General features: G+C 42.1%; 2 protein-coding genes across 3 annotated transcripts in view; both read left to right on the top strand.

The window, feature by feature from the left end:
• Positions 1–12869, top strand: part of LOC123576765 (olfactory receptor 6C74-like) — an 81708-nt gene that overhangs the window by 37935 nt on the left and 30904 nt on the right. The gene's annotated exons all lie outside the window — the stretch shown is intronic.
• Positions 3883–7980, top strand: LOC123576766 (olfactory receptor 13A1). 2 transcript variants are annotated; one of them, XM_045438075.1, is made up of 2 exons: positions 3883–3930; positions 6750–7980. In XM_045438075.1, exon 2 carries the CDS (start codon positions 6762–6764, stop codon positions 7746–7748), a length of 987 nt encoding a protein of 328 aa, XP_045294031.1. In that variant the 5' UTR covers positions 3883–3930; positions 6750–6761; the 3' UTR covers positions 7749–7980. The 2 variants fall into 2 exon arrangements, with proteins under 2 accessions (XP_045294031.1, XP_045294030.1); XM_045438074.1 differs by having other exon boundaries at positions 3889–4288.

The following is a 12869-nucleotide window of genomic DNA, read 5'->3' on the forward strand; positions in this document are numbered from 1 at the left end:
AGATGTAGAAAGATTGGGGCGCCTGGGTGGCTCAGTCGGTTAAGTGTCCGACTTCAGCTCAGGTCATGATCTTGCGGTCCATGGGCTCAAGCCCCACATCAGGCTCTGTGCTGACAACTCAGAGCCTGGAGCCTGCTGTGGATTCTGTGTCTCCCTTTCTCTCTGCCCTCTCCAGCTCATGCTCTGTCTCTGTCTCTGTCTCTCTCTCTCAAAAATAAATAAACATTAAAATGAAAGATGTAAAAAGATTGAGATGGGGAAGAATGAGGTTGAGGAACTCTGGTAGGATGATGTGTCCCTTTTCAGGAAGGTATGAGGCAAGGCCAGTAATTGTGAGGGACAAGTAGAAGAAGAAGGACTTGAAGAGTATGAAGTGTGCTCCAGGCCACAACTGGGTAATCAACCAAATATTAATAATTGGATTGTTTTAACAACTGGTTCCACCTGAGGTTAAGGCACAGGGCCCAGAAAGAGGGGGGCATGGTATTGCCTAGACAGGACTCCCCATAACATCCTGTAGATCCCTAAATTTGCATAAGTTTCCAAGCATCTCCTTTGCTGGAAGGCCTTCCCTATCTGCTAAGTCTCACAGTGCAGCTCCTACTATCTTTCACTCAGTTATTCCACAGCTCTGCTTGGCACTCTTATCTATCAGATGGCATCTTTGGGGATTACACATAATTTTTCAGAGCCCCACCACTGTGGGACTCTTGATACTGCATAAAAATGTTAGAACTCTTAAATTCATTTCCTTGACTTTCCTCTCTTAACTTTCACTGTAGGTCTTTTGCCTCTCTGTTCTTTCAGCTTCCCTTCACCTTTCCCTTCTACCTGTGTAACTATATGATCATTCTCCTTTTCTTTTTTGAATCTCTATTTTAAGGAGTAACAAAATTCACTCTTACTGCCAGTTGTTTTTTGTAAATTCTCTTATCATTAGTTTCTTTTTGTATATGTATGGAAATTACTTTTTTCTAAAAATTTTCTATCCCTTTTTCCTGTATGACTTCCCAACTTGATTATATTTCCCAGCTTCCCTTGCCACTAAATGGGCAACATAACTAAATTTTTGCTCATAGAATGTGAGCAGAAGTTATGTATGCAAATATGCCTCACTTGCTGGAAATAAATTGGTTTTCTGGGGCTTCCTGTCATTTTACTTCCTACAAGCTGAAATCTGGAGGTTATGGAAACTTTCATGATGGTGAAGAGAATAATGGCCTAGGAGATCAAGAATCATTGACTTGGGGGAACCTATATCCCTTAATGAGATAGGACAAGGCTACCCCATCACCCTGGGAACTACCCTACCATTCATACACACTTCAGAGTATTGAATGAAAGAGAAAATATTAGGCCACATATATTTTGGTTTCTTCATTATAGCAGGTTAGCCTTTAACTTAACTAATACACATTTATTCATGAATGGTGACATATCGTTAACATCACGGGAAGGAAATTTTTTGTGTGTCTTATTTTGTTGGAAAAAAGATAACCTTTTTGGCTGTAGTGCTGCCAGGCCACAGTCTTTCTGGGTAATTGTTTCTATTAATGACCCAACCATAATAACCTCTAACATGGTTTCTAAAATGGAGTCCTCTATATCTTCTTATGTAGTTCAAAGAAAAATTCTGAAGGTAGGTATTGTTCACATTCTATAGATTAAAAACTTGGATTCAGAGAGATTATGAGATTTACACTAGTTCACACAGCTACTTAAGTAAGAGGTCTCAAAGGCATTTGGGAACCATTTACTTTAGTGCTTGTTCCTAGTACATCACACTGCTTAGTAAAATTAGAAGTGATTGAAGTGCCTTTTAATAACAAATCCACTGAACTCTACAGCCAAGCTAATGAGTCACTTAATCAATAGTTATACATTGAATGCCAGCTATATTCAGGACATTTTCATAAGGAGGAAGGTAATAGACATATCTAGCCTGTTCTCTGCTCATACAGAAGAACATATATATGTAAACAGGTGCCACACTGGGGGAAGAGGAAGTAAAATGTTGCCAAGCCCTTTTCATGTATTAGGTACTGCGATAATGAGGTAAGTCTTGTCATTGTTATAATTAAGTCCTGGAGAGGTTAGAGACTTGCCTCAAGTCACATAACCCAAGTAGGTTTCAGGCTTGGGATTGACTCTGTGTCTGTAAAGACTCTAAAGCTCACTAACACGGGGGAGCTCCTGAATGTGACTGAGATTTAGCAGGGAGTGATCATTTTCCTCCAGAAAGTCTTGGTACCAAGGGAAGCCTTGGTAGAGGTGATAGAGTTAGATCTGGGTAGGATTTGGATAGGGAGAGAAAGTATGGGGACAGGGGAAAGAAAGATAGCTTGGTAAAGGAGCCAAGGTATGAGTGAAAGATAGTGAGTGGGCCAGCTCTGTTGGTAGGGGTGGTTTATGCTGGGAAACATAGGGACATTGGCTCCATGGCTCGAAACTTCCATGAAAGGCAGTCTAGAAATGCTAACTGCCTTCCTGACACCCCCCTCCCCAGTCCATATGTCTGAGCACATTGGTCTGAGCACCTGAACCTGGGTCTGCACTGCCCCAGATTATGTGAGCTGGGAGAGAGGTTTAGTCCTGCTCTCTGCTCAAGCTTACACCCTTTTACATATTTGGATCAGAAGTCTGAACTGGCCTTTGTATGAACACCAGCGACAGCCAAGTACCTAGCAAAGTGGTACTTAATTGCTCCTTCAGGGTCCACTTAGAGTAATAGCTGTGAACAGGTGTCCCAGGTGTCCCCCATAGGCAGTGACAAACTTTGCTGAAGAGGAGTCACAAATTCTTGGCAGGATTAGCTTAAATAGGGGCAGAAAGCCTTTGTCCGTACTGATCTTGTCCTAGATTACATACTTCTAAAGTGTCACCATATTTCCTACCTCAATCATGATTGATGGAGAAAGGATGACTATACATAAAATCTATTAGCTCCACAAAGGTGAAGAATTTTTTCCAGGTAATCAGGAGTATTCTGAAGATGGCTCATTCTATTGGGTGATATAAAAGAATGAGAAAAATTCTGCCCATAACTCTAAGTCTGCTTAATTTTTATCATGAACTATTTATAAGACTTGATATTTTTTGTTTAGCTGACCTACAATTAGTAACATTTGTAGATTTCTCACTCTGTATTATTACTATTTGATCAGCAAATGGAATAATAGAGCAAATAGGATATAAAAACTGGCTGAGAGTTTAGGGTTTGTATTCACACCTCAGTCAAAATAAGAATCATTTAGATTCTTGGTTAATTTTTCCTTCTCTTGACATTTTTTGACACTTGACATTTGTTTGACATTAGTTTTAGTGGGACAATAACATTACATAGCAAAGAATTCTAGGCTTGAATCCCAAAGTCTTGGGGCTAGGTATTAGCTTTGTCACTAGTATTCTGTGTGAGTAGGATAAGTCACTTAGATACCTTTCTGACTTTACAATAAATAGGTTGGACAAGGTTGTCTTTAAAGTATCTTTCAGATTTAAACCTGAACATATGAGATTTTGGCATTTTCTGATTTTTAGTTTTCTGCTCTTGAGTTATGTTTACAGTAGGAATATTTACCTTCATATGTAATAGATGGACTTTGGATTAATTGGATTGTGTCTGAAAATTCTCAAACTTCTTTAGAGATAATAATAATAGAAGTAGTCAACTTCTTCGTAATTAATTGAATGCCTTATGACAGCAATAATTCTCCACTTCTGAAATTATGAACAATAAATTGGAACTAAGATAAAATGTCACTGAAAGTAAATTGTCTTTCACATGAAATTCAACTTATTTGTATGAAAAATGAAATGAAATGAACTTTTTAATTTCAGGGATTTAAGGACACTTCATGCTGTTTCTTTAAAGTGATCAAATTGCCAAGATGCATTTTTATGTCCTTTGAAACTTGAGGGCTGGAAGTTCTGGTAAGTATGGAAAATAATCACTGTTTAAATGTCCTGTCACCTCACATGTGGAGAGTCATGTAGTTTGCAGGTAGTATGTGTTTAAACTTGGCAATTGGTAACTGAGATCTTTTTCTTTTCTTTCACATCTTTGGTAATAATTTTGCACTGCTTGATGGAGGATTAAAGCCAATGCCCTATGAACCTCAGGAGAGAGAGGTCTTTGTTATTTTCAGAAGAGGAAGCACCTGGCTGAAGTCCAACAGAGACTTCATGGTCATTCTCACAGAAAGAGTCTCTGCTCCCTTATTCTCTGATCTCCCTGTTGATCAATTGGATGAGGAGGCTGTTCCCCTGCCCTGGAAATTACAGCACGAGGGTAATTATCTGAGGGGCAATTTGTTCCCTGAGTGTGAATCAGTTTGTTGACATTTCCTTGTGCTGAGCACCTGTTCAAAACTCCCATTTATGTTGTAGTGATTTATTTATTTTTCTATCCTCACTCTGGAGTGGAGTGAAGACCAAGACCAGATATAAAGTTTCCTTCATAATAGGTTCTTTTGGTCCTCCGATAGTGCTCTGTGACAGACCCACACACCACCGCTCAGTGTTTGGCGATGGAGGTGTCTATCTCTTCCCAGGTGTGGTCATAGCATTGAGTCTCTGGCTTGTAATCTGTGTGGTGGAGTGGACTGTGAGTGATGACTGGGGGTGTCAGGTGGTGAGAATCCTAGGGAGGACATTCGTGGGAAGTGCAGAAACCTTATGTGGAGACATCCAAGGGGCAAATCAAACTCTTCCTTTTCAGCCTGCCTCAGCTTTTCAGTCTCATGGTGGTCCCTGGGGTTAAACAGGAGTCACTCACCAGGCTGTGTTGAGGAGCCAACAAAGTGACAAAGGAGCAAATAAAGTCCTCAGGCCCACATCTCATACTGTACAAAAGTAACATTCACTATATTTGCATATAAAGCGAAAGCATATCTCATTTATTATCGTCAGCAAAGCAATTGAGCAACCTGACACCTTGCTGCTGGGAAGATACAGATGGACCCCCATTTGTATTAGCTTTGGACAGACTTTACACTAGCACAGCCTATTGCCCTGAATCAGAGGAATTTTATGCTCTTCTATTCAAAGAACAGTCTTCACCTTACAAAATGGTGATATGATTTGATCAGAGATGTTTCCTCATTTTCTATAAACCTTTTAATGCTTCAGTGGTAAATACGTTTATTGAAGTTTGGTAAAAAGCAGAATTCTTAATTGAAAATGAGCATCTTTTTAAAATTAAGCCTTTTAATGAATGAAGAGTTGAAAAGAAGGAAAATGCAAATGTACCATGCTGATTTCATCTTAAACAATGCAGAATTTGCACTGTGTTGAGAATAGAAACCACTCTGTTTTTATTGGTACTGGACTGTTCTTTTCTATTGTTTCAACAAATGTATTTTAGGGCCCACCTGTTTCATGCCAGACATGGAGCTGGGAGCCAAGAAAAGGGGCTCAGAAATGAATGAGGCAAATGCCCCAATCTTAGGGGAGATGGGTACCATAATCGTGAAGTGATGTGTTAATGAATTCTAGGATAGAAGTCAGTACAGAATTGGGGGCCATGAAGGAGAGAGTGGTCCTTTCTCTCTAGGGAAGGGATTTTAGAAAAGGAGACGGATGATGATTGACCTGGTTCATGAGAAGGAGTGTGTTCCTGGCTGAGGGAGCTGCAAGAACAAAGCTACAAAAGTCTGGCATGGCTGGTGCTTTGGCCAGACTGGGAGATCTGGGTGTGGCTGGAGCTTTGGCCATGAGGGGAGACAAGAGGGAAAACATTGTCTAGAGAGGTGGGTAGATCCAGAAGTAGCAGTTGGGGGTCTTTATTCTGTCAGATCTGCCTTTTAGAAAGATTTCTTAAAAATTTTTTTTTGAATGCTTATTTTTGAGATAGAGACAGAACGTGAACAGGAGACACAGAATCTGAAGAAGGCTTTGGGCTCTGAGCTGTCAGCACGGATCCTGACCCGGGGCTCAAACCCACAAACTGTGAAATCACGACCTGAGTCAAAGTCGGATGCTTAACTGACTGAGCCACCCAGGCGCCCCTAGAAAGATTCTTAAATGGAAAAATTAGACAATACAGAGAAACAAAGGCAAAGAAATCAAATCAACTATAATCGGTCTCCACTGTTGTTTATCATTCAGAACCAGTTGGTTTTTTTCTATAGGTATATGTACAAACGTGATTTTTTTTTTCTTAAAATAAGATCCTATTGTACATACTACTTTTGAACTTTCTTCATGCTTTTTTGTAAACATCAGTAAAACACCTCTAAAGCATCATTTTGATAGGTATAGAGCATTATGCTATAGGAACATATTGTAATATACTGACCTTTAAGAGTATAAGTTGCTTTTATATTTTCAGTATTATAAATAATGCTGTGATTACACCTTGAAGATGGACTTAATTATTGCTGCAGGATAAATTCCTAGAAGTGAAAGTTCTGGCTCAAATGGAATATGAATTTTAAAAGGCCTGTATCTTGGCACCCATGCTAATGTTAGTCAAAACCATGCTTTTCAAACTTTGCCACATGGTTCATAAAGAATGAATTACTGATTTAACTTGCATTTGTTTGAGGTTGAATGATGCTTTATGAATTGGCCATTTGTACTCACTTTTTATGGGCTACATGTTCACACCCTTTGCTTAACGTCATATTGGTATGTTTCTCTTCATTAAGACGCCTTCGTATCTCTGTATAATATTGCTCATGCTATGATGTCAGGTATGAATGAAACATAGTAGCAGCCTACCTTAGGATACCTCTCATTTCTCTCTCTAGTCCTGAAATCACATGGAGCTGTGGCTAGAGATTCACCTGATGATCATGGAAACCCCGCTCAGCCCAAGGACCATGAGTAACCAGACGCTAGTAACAGAGTTTATCTTGCAGGGCTTTTCAGAGCACCCAGAATACCATGTGCTCTTATTCAGCTGTTTCCTCTCCCTCTACTCTGTGGCCCTCACAGGTAATCTCCTCATCATTTTGGCCATCAGCTTCAACTCTGGGCTCCATACCCCCATGTACTTTTTTCTGTTCAACTTGGCTACCATGGATATTATCTGCACCTCTTCCATCATGCCCAAAGCACTGGAGGGTCTGATGTCAGAGGAGAGCTCCATCTCTTATGGGGGTTGCATGGCCCAGCTCTATTTCCTCACATGGGCTGCATCCTCTGAGCTGCTCCTCCTCACGGTCATGGCCTATGACCGGTATGCAGCCATCTGCCACCCTCTGCATTACAGCACCATAATGAGCAAGGCTTTCTGCAGCAAGCTGACCACAGGTGTCTGGGTACTCTGTGCCTTCAACACAGCCATCCACACTGGGCTGATGCTGCGGTTGAATTTCTGTGGTCCCAACATCGTTACCCATTTTTTCTGTGAGGTCCCTCCTCTGTTGCTTCTCTCCTGTAGCTCCACTTATGTGAATAGCATCATGATTGTCCTGGCTGACGCCTTTTATGGCATACTGAACTTCCTGATGACTGTCGTGTCATATGGCTTTATCATCTCCAGCATTCTAAAGATGCGGACTGTAGAGGGGAAGAAAAAAGCCTTTTCCACCTGCTCTTCCCACCTCATTGTGGTGTGTATGTATTATACCGCTGTCTTCTATGCCTACATAAGCCCTGTCTCTAGCTACAGTGCAGAGAAGAGCAAGTTGGCTGGTGTATTGTACACCATGTTGAGCCCTACTCTCAACCCCCTCATGTATACTCTGAGAAACAAGGAGGTCAAAGCAGCCCTCAGGAAGATTTTCTCCTTCACCAGAAATTAATTTCTGTCTTCTGCAACTTTTGTTGGAGACTGCATATTGAAGTCCACGGTGGCCTCAGAGACTCTCCAATGAATAAGGCTTTGAAAACTACCACTAATGAACCAGTGTGATTACGAGGTTTTCAACATGCTGTGTAGAGCAATTATTGGTAATCGTCTTGGTTTCTTGCAATTTTTATATTTTCTGCATCTTGTAATGGATTTTTAAAAAAAATAAATAGTACTTAAATGAGTATTGAGTGATTAAGAGCACATTACTCATCTGGCAAAACAAAACTCATTTGATCTATATCCTTAGAAAATTGGTAATTCAGTTAAGAATACACTAGTACTCATGATGGTGAATGTAAAAAGAAAAGGCATAACAGTGTTGCTTTGCAGGGTGTGGTATGGATGTACAGAGAAGACATGTGTAGTGTGGAAGGAGCCCTACACTGGTTGGGGAGAAGATCTGGGTTCAAATTCAGACTCTTTCAGAGTACTCAATCCACTTCAGCTGTAGTTTCCTTCTAAGTGTAATGGGGAAAATAAATGAATCTAGAGATTGTGTCCAGACTGAACAAGAGAACTGAAGACAATGATATCAAGTGCTGTGTAAGTTTAAGATAATCCTGCTGGTGAGTGATCACTGAGGACAGGGGCAGCTAAGGAAACTTGGATGTCACAGCCCCTCACCCCTGCCTGGCTCAGGGTGATGTGTGTGGTGGCTAGCTGGAAAGGGTAGGTGGGGGTTAAGATACAGAAAGGGGCTACTGGGGCAGCGGTGGATTCAACTCTCTAAAAATGACCTAGTGAGAAGCAGCATCAGGATGGGTAAATGAGAAGCCACTGTGGTGGTTTCTGAAATAGAGTGGATCCTATTTATCTCAGGAAGCCTCAGGCTCATGAGTGATACCATCTCTGCTCAGGAAAGGCCAAATGAAGGAGTTCCTGTTGATGGATCTTCCACCTTTCCTTAGTCCTGGATTCTCTCCCAGCTCCCCAGAGCCTGTCATCTTTCAGTCCCCACTTTTTTTCCTGCTCTTTCAAACGCAAACGGGTCCGTTTCAGTTTTCAGATCACTTCTCTTTTCTGTTCGGTTGAACCCTGTCTCAGGCTTTGTACTCTGAGTCCTATGTGAGCAGCTGATCCTTCTCTCTGTGGCCTCTAGATCCAGGTGGAGCATCCCTCCCTGCCAGAGCTCTGTCTTCCTTAGAGTTTGCCTTCTCAGGAACAGATGCATTCTTTTCCTTCAACAAACCTGAGGTTCTTTTTTTTTTTTTTTTTTTTTTTGACTCCTTTTGTAGGAACCACCACCATTTTGCCTTTCTTAGCTGAGAAAGAGAAGCAGATCTTGCTTCCCTATATGTTATCTCTTAAAATTGGTCCTTGTGATTTAGTGCAGACAAACTCATGACTCCACTGGCATCCAGCAGGCAACATTTTCTATGACTGGCTGACTATGACTTCACATTATCGATTCTTTGAAGAGCCACAGAGAGGAACTGTTAGAACTTCAACTTATCCATTTCTCTGCTTTTTGTCTTTGATAATGTCTATCAGTTAAAGGAAGCTCATCCTTTCTTCGAATGTTTCTCCAACCACAAGCCCTTACCCTTTTGGCCTCCTTGACTCAAGCACATCTTGTGTAAGTGTTCTGCCAGATTGGTCTGCCAACACCAACAACCATATGATAAGGGGTCTGGCTGAGGGAGATAAGATATGAGCCTGTGGTGCATACAGCTCCCCATCTGTGGAAGCTGCTTTATGAACTGAAGTCTTAGCCACCTTCCTATCCTTTGGCTCCAGACAATGAGGTAGTTGTATTCTTGTGTTTTATATTGGCTTTCCTTTATCTTCAGTTTAGGAATTGATCCTTGGGTACAGCTACACTAGGGTATGTCACCTTTGACATTGTTGACATTTGGGCTGAATCATTGTGGGGGGCTGTTCTGTGCATCATAAGATATTTGGCAGCATCCTTGACCTCTACCAACTAGATGCCGGTAGAACCACTCCAGTTGTGACAACCAAGAATGTCTCTAGACATTGCCAAATCTCCTTGAGGGTGAGGAGAGAGCAAAATTGTCTCTGGATGAGAACCACTGAACTAGAGTCAGCCAGCATCTCTTACGTTTGGGATTTGTGGTTGCCACTATGCCACTTCCACCACTACTGCCCCCGGCTAATGTGAAAGCTTCTATATGTCAGGTCTGGGGATGAAGTATTGCCACAACTTATCTCTGGTTTTCCAGTAACACTATGAGACTAGGTAACACATCCAACTTACATAATGAGTGGGAGGTGGAGGTAGGATTTCAGTGAAAGCTCCAAGAATTTAAAGTGTATGCTCTTACCCACCAAAGTATACTTTAGGGCCTATCATGGACTCCACCTTCTGGCACCATACATGGTTGGGACAAGAGACTTTGTAAGCAAGCAGCAAGCCCACCACAGCTCTTGTCCAACCTGACAGTGGACCTGGAAGAGCAGTCTTTTTGAAGATTGCTTAACAATCTTAACAGGCTTAACAAAAGGAGAGACCTGAGCCATTTCTCCAGATATGGATTTCTTAGAGCCCTGTCTGGCAGGGGCAGGCATTTATTCCAGAAAAAGGGATTCATAAGATGGCAGAAGTCCCATCACATTTAATTTTCTGTTGCATGGAGCAGATTCTTATTTTATCTTTTAAATTTAATCTAGGAGCCTCCCTTGTCTTAAAAAAGGAGGCTGGAGGGTTAATTTCATTGAAGGCAAGCAAGAGGCATTTGGCCCGCCTTGTCTGGGAGGGGTCAGAGCACAGAGGCAAGGCTAGTCCCTAGTCCTTCACCACCGGCTGGAGTGAGCCCAGCAGCCTCCTTGGTTGAGAGCTCTGCCCATTAGCCAGGCACCATAGCTGGGTCCTACTGTGTTAGCTCAGCTAGAGAGTACACCTGGCATTCTCTAGAAAAACATGAGATTAAGAAGGGATCTGGACTTTGGAGGACAGTGTTTCCTTACATTGGTCCCATGTCAGATTTGAGGACCAAGCCATGATTCCGTCTGGTTTCATCCTTTTTGGGGGGTAAGCAAACCTCAGGTCTTTGGTGGGCTGGGATTCCTCATACCTCTGAGTCTGAATCTCTTGGTAGTAGGATACTGAGTTGATCTGCTGTTTTGTGCTCCCACATGCTGTCTTTTAAAAAAATTTTTTTTAATGTTTATTTATTTTTGAGAGAGAGAGAATGAGAGAGAGAGAGAGAATGATCAGGGGAGGAGCAGAGAGAGAGGGAGACACAGAATCTGAAACAGGCTCCAGGCTCTGAGCTGTCAGCACAGAGCCTGACGTGGGGCTCAAACTCACAAATCATGAGATCATGACCTGAGCCGAAGCTGGATGCTCAACCAACTAAGCCACCCAGGAGTCCTCCACATGCTGTCTTTTCCACTTTAAACACTTTTGCCCTCGCTGTGAAAGACCTATGAGAAAATTGAGACCCATCAGAATGCTTCATTTTTCTGAATTATAATGAATTATGGTGATTAGGTAGCACCATAAATGTGTACCTTCTAAAACAAAACTGTCATCCATAGTTCCTCTACTGGACAGTGTAAAATCTCAAAGCCCAAATTTTAATCCAACCTCCAGTCAGATTCCTTGGGATGCCAATTAATCTACCCGGCATGACTTTTATGTGGAGGTACATGCCAGGAAACACACCACATTCTCCTGCTTCTCTCTGTGCTGGGGTAGCTACTTGAGCTAGTCTAGATGGGGAAGTCTTAAGTTGCTTGGGCAGCAACTGGTTCATTATTAATCTATTGTCTCTCAGCTCCAGTTCCAGATCTGGACTCTGGGCCTGGGGTTCTACAAACCATATTTCACGTTTGCAGCTGAATTTCTGTGAGTTTCTGCCCAGAGGGGTCCCTAGAGAAAGATTGAAACAGTAGATGCAGAAGGAACTTGCTTCCTTCTTCTGTCAGCATTGCCCTGATGCTGGTTTTTTTTGTTTTTTTTTTTTTTTTTAACTTTACAGTAGTGATTGGGCCCAGGGACATCAGCTGGCTGCAGTTTTCCCACTTGCAGGAGCAGCCTCATTAGCCCTTCAGAGACACTAGCATATGCTCACCGATGTTGCCTACTCAGAGGTTTGAATCCCAGCTCAGTGGGAACTGTCTCATCCAAGGTCCCAAGGAAGCAACACTCTCTGAGCAGTGCCTGTTCCTCAGAGGCCTGAGTCCTAGCTCCGTGGAGTCTCTTCACACCACAAGAAGAACAAGTCTACCCAGGAATCACACCCTCATCAGAGGACTCTGACCCAGCTCAGTGGAGCACCTTCTCTGGACTTCTCAGTTACAACGGCTTTCAGCTCTCTTTTGGTTCCTCCAGCCCCTGGAGATAAAGCTTCCTTCTGCACTTGCTGTCTCTTTATCATCTCAATGTTTGCCTCATGCCCTTATGGTCCTCCAAAACTTGTCTAACCAATTCCCATACTAAATCTTCTCTGTGAAGTTGTGTGATATAGGTTGTTTCCCACTTGGGCATTGATTGATGGAGGCCTCCCTTCATTGGGTGTTTGGTTTAATGCAGCAGCTGCTGCTGTTGCTCCCATGGTCTCCAGCAGGAGTGCTTTGGGCTCTGATCTAAATTCTACTCCCTCCGTTTCTGTCTCAGACACTTGACAGCAGGTCAAGGGAAAGAGCACATTCTGCTCCAGGAGTGAGGAGACAATAATTCTGATTTTGTCATTATTTCTCATGACCCTAGGTGATATTTCTTATAAGAATTAAGAGTTCTTTCAGTCTTCCTCTTACAAATTTCAGGATCCTTTTTAAAAAGGTGTCAACATTTCCTCATTGCACAACTGGGCTGGAGAGGAATCTCTTTGAATGCTCTAGACAACTTTTTATCCTGACCTGATTCATGGTTTCAGAGTAGTTCGTTTATCTTTATTATCCCATCTCAGGATGACTGTCCTTGTTTTCCTGGTACACCTACCGCTGGGTGTAGGGAGAAGGCCTTTATCTCTCCTTCAATCAGAGGTAATTATCTTGGCATCTGGAAACCTAACCATGTGCATTTTTGGAGGTACTTTGTGAATTAAAGTCTCCCTTATCATCCTTTCTGGGGGTCTTTCATAGATCTTAGGATCCAGTTACATGA

The sequence above is a fragment of the Leopardus geoffroyi genome, chromosome D2, assembly GCF_018350155.1.
Source record: "Leopardus geoffroyi isolate Oge1 chromosome D2, O.geoffroyi_Oge1_pat1.0, whole genome shotgun sequence".
In the NCBI taxonomy this organism is placed as follows: domain Eukaryota; kingdom Metazoa; phylum Chordata; class Mammalia; order Carnivora; family Felidae; genus Leopardus; species Leopardus geoffroyi.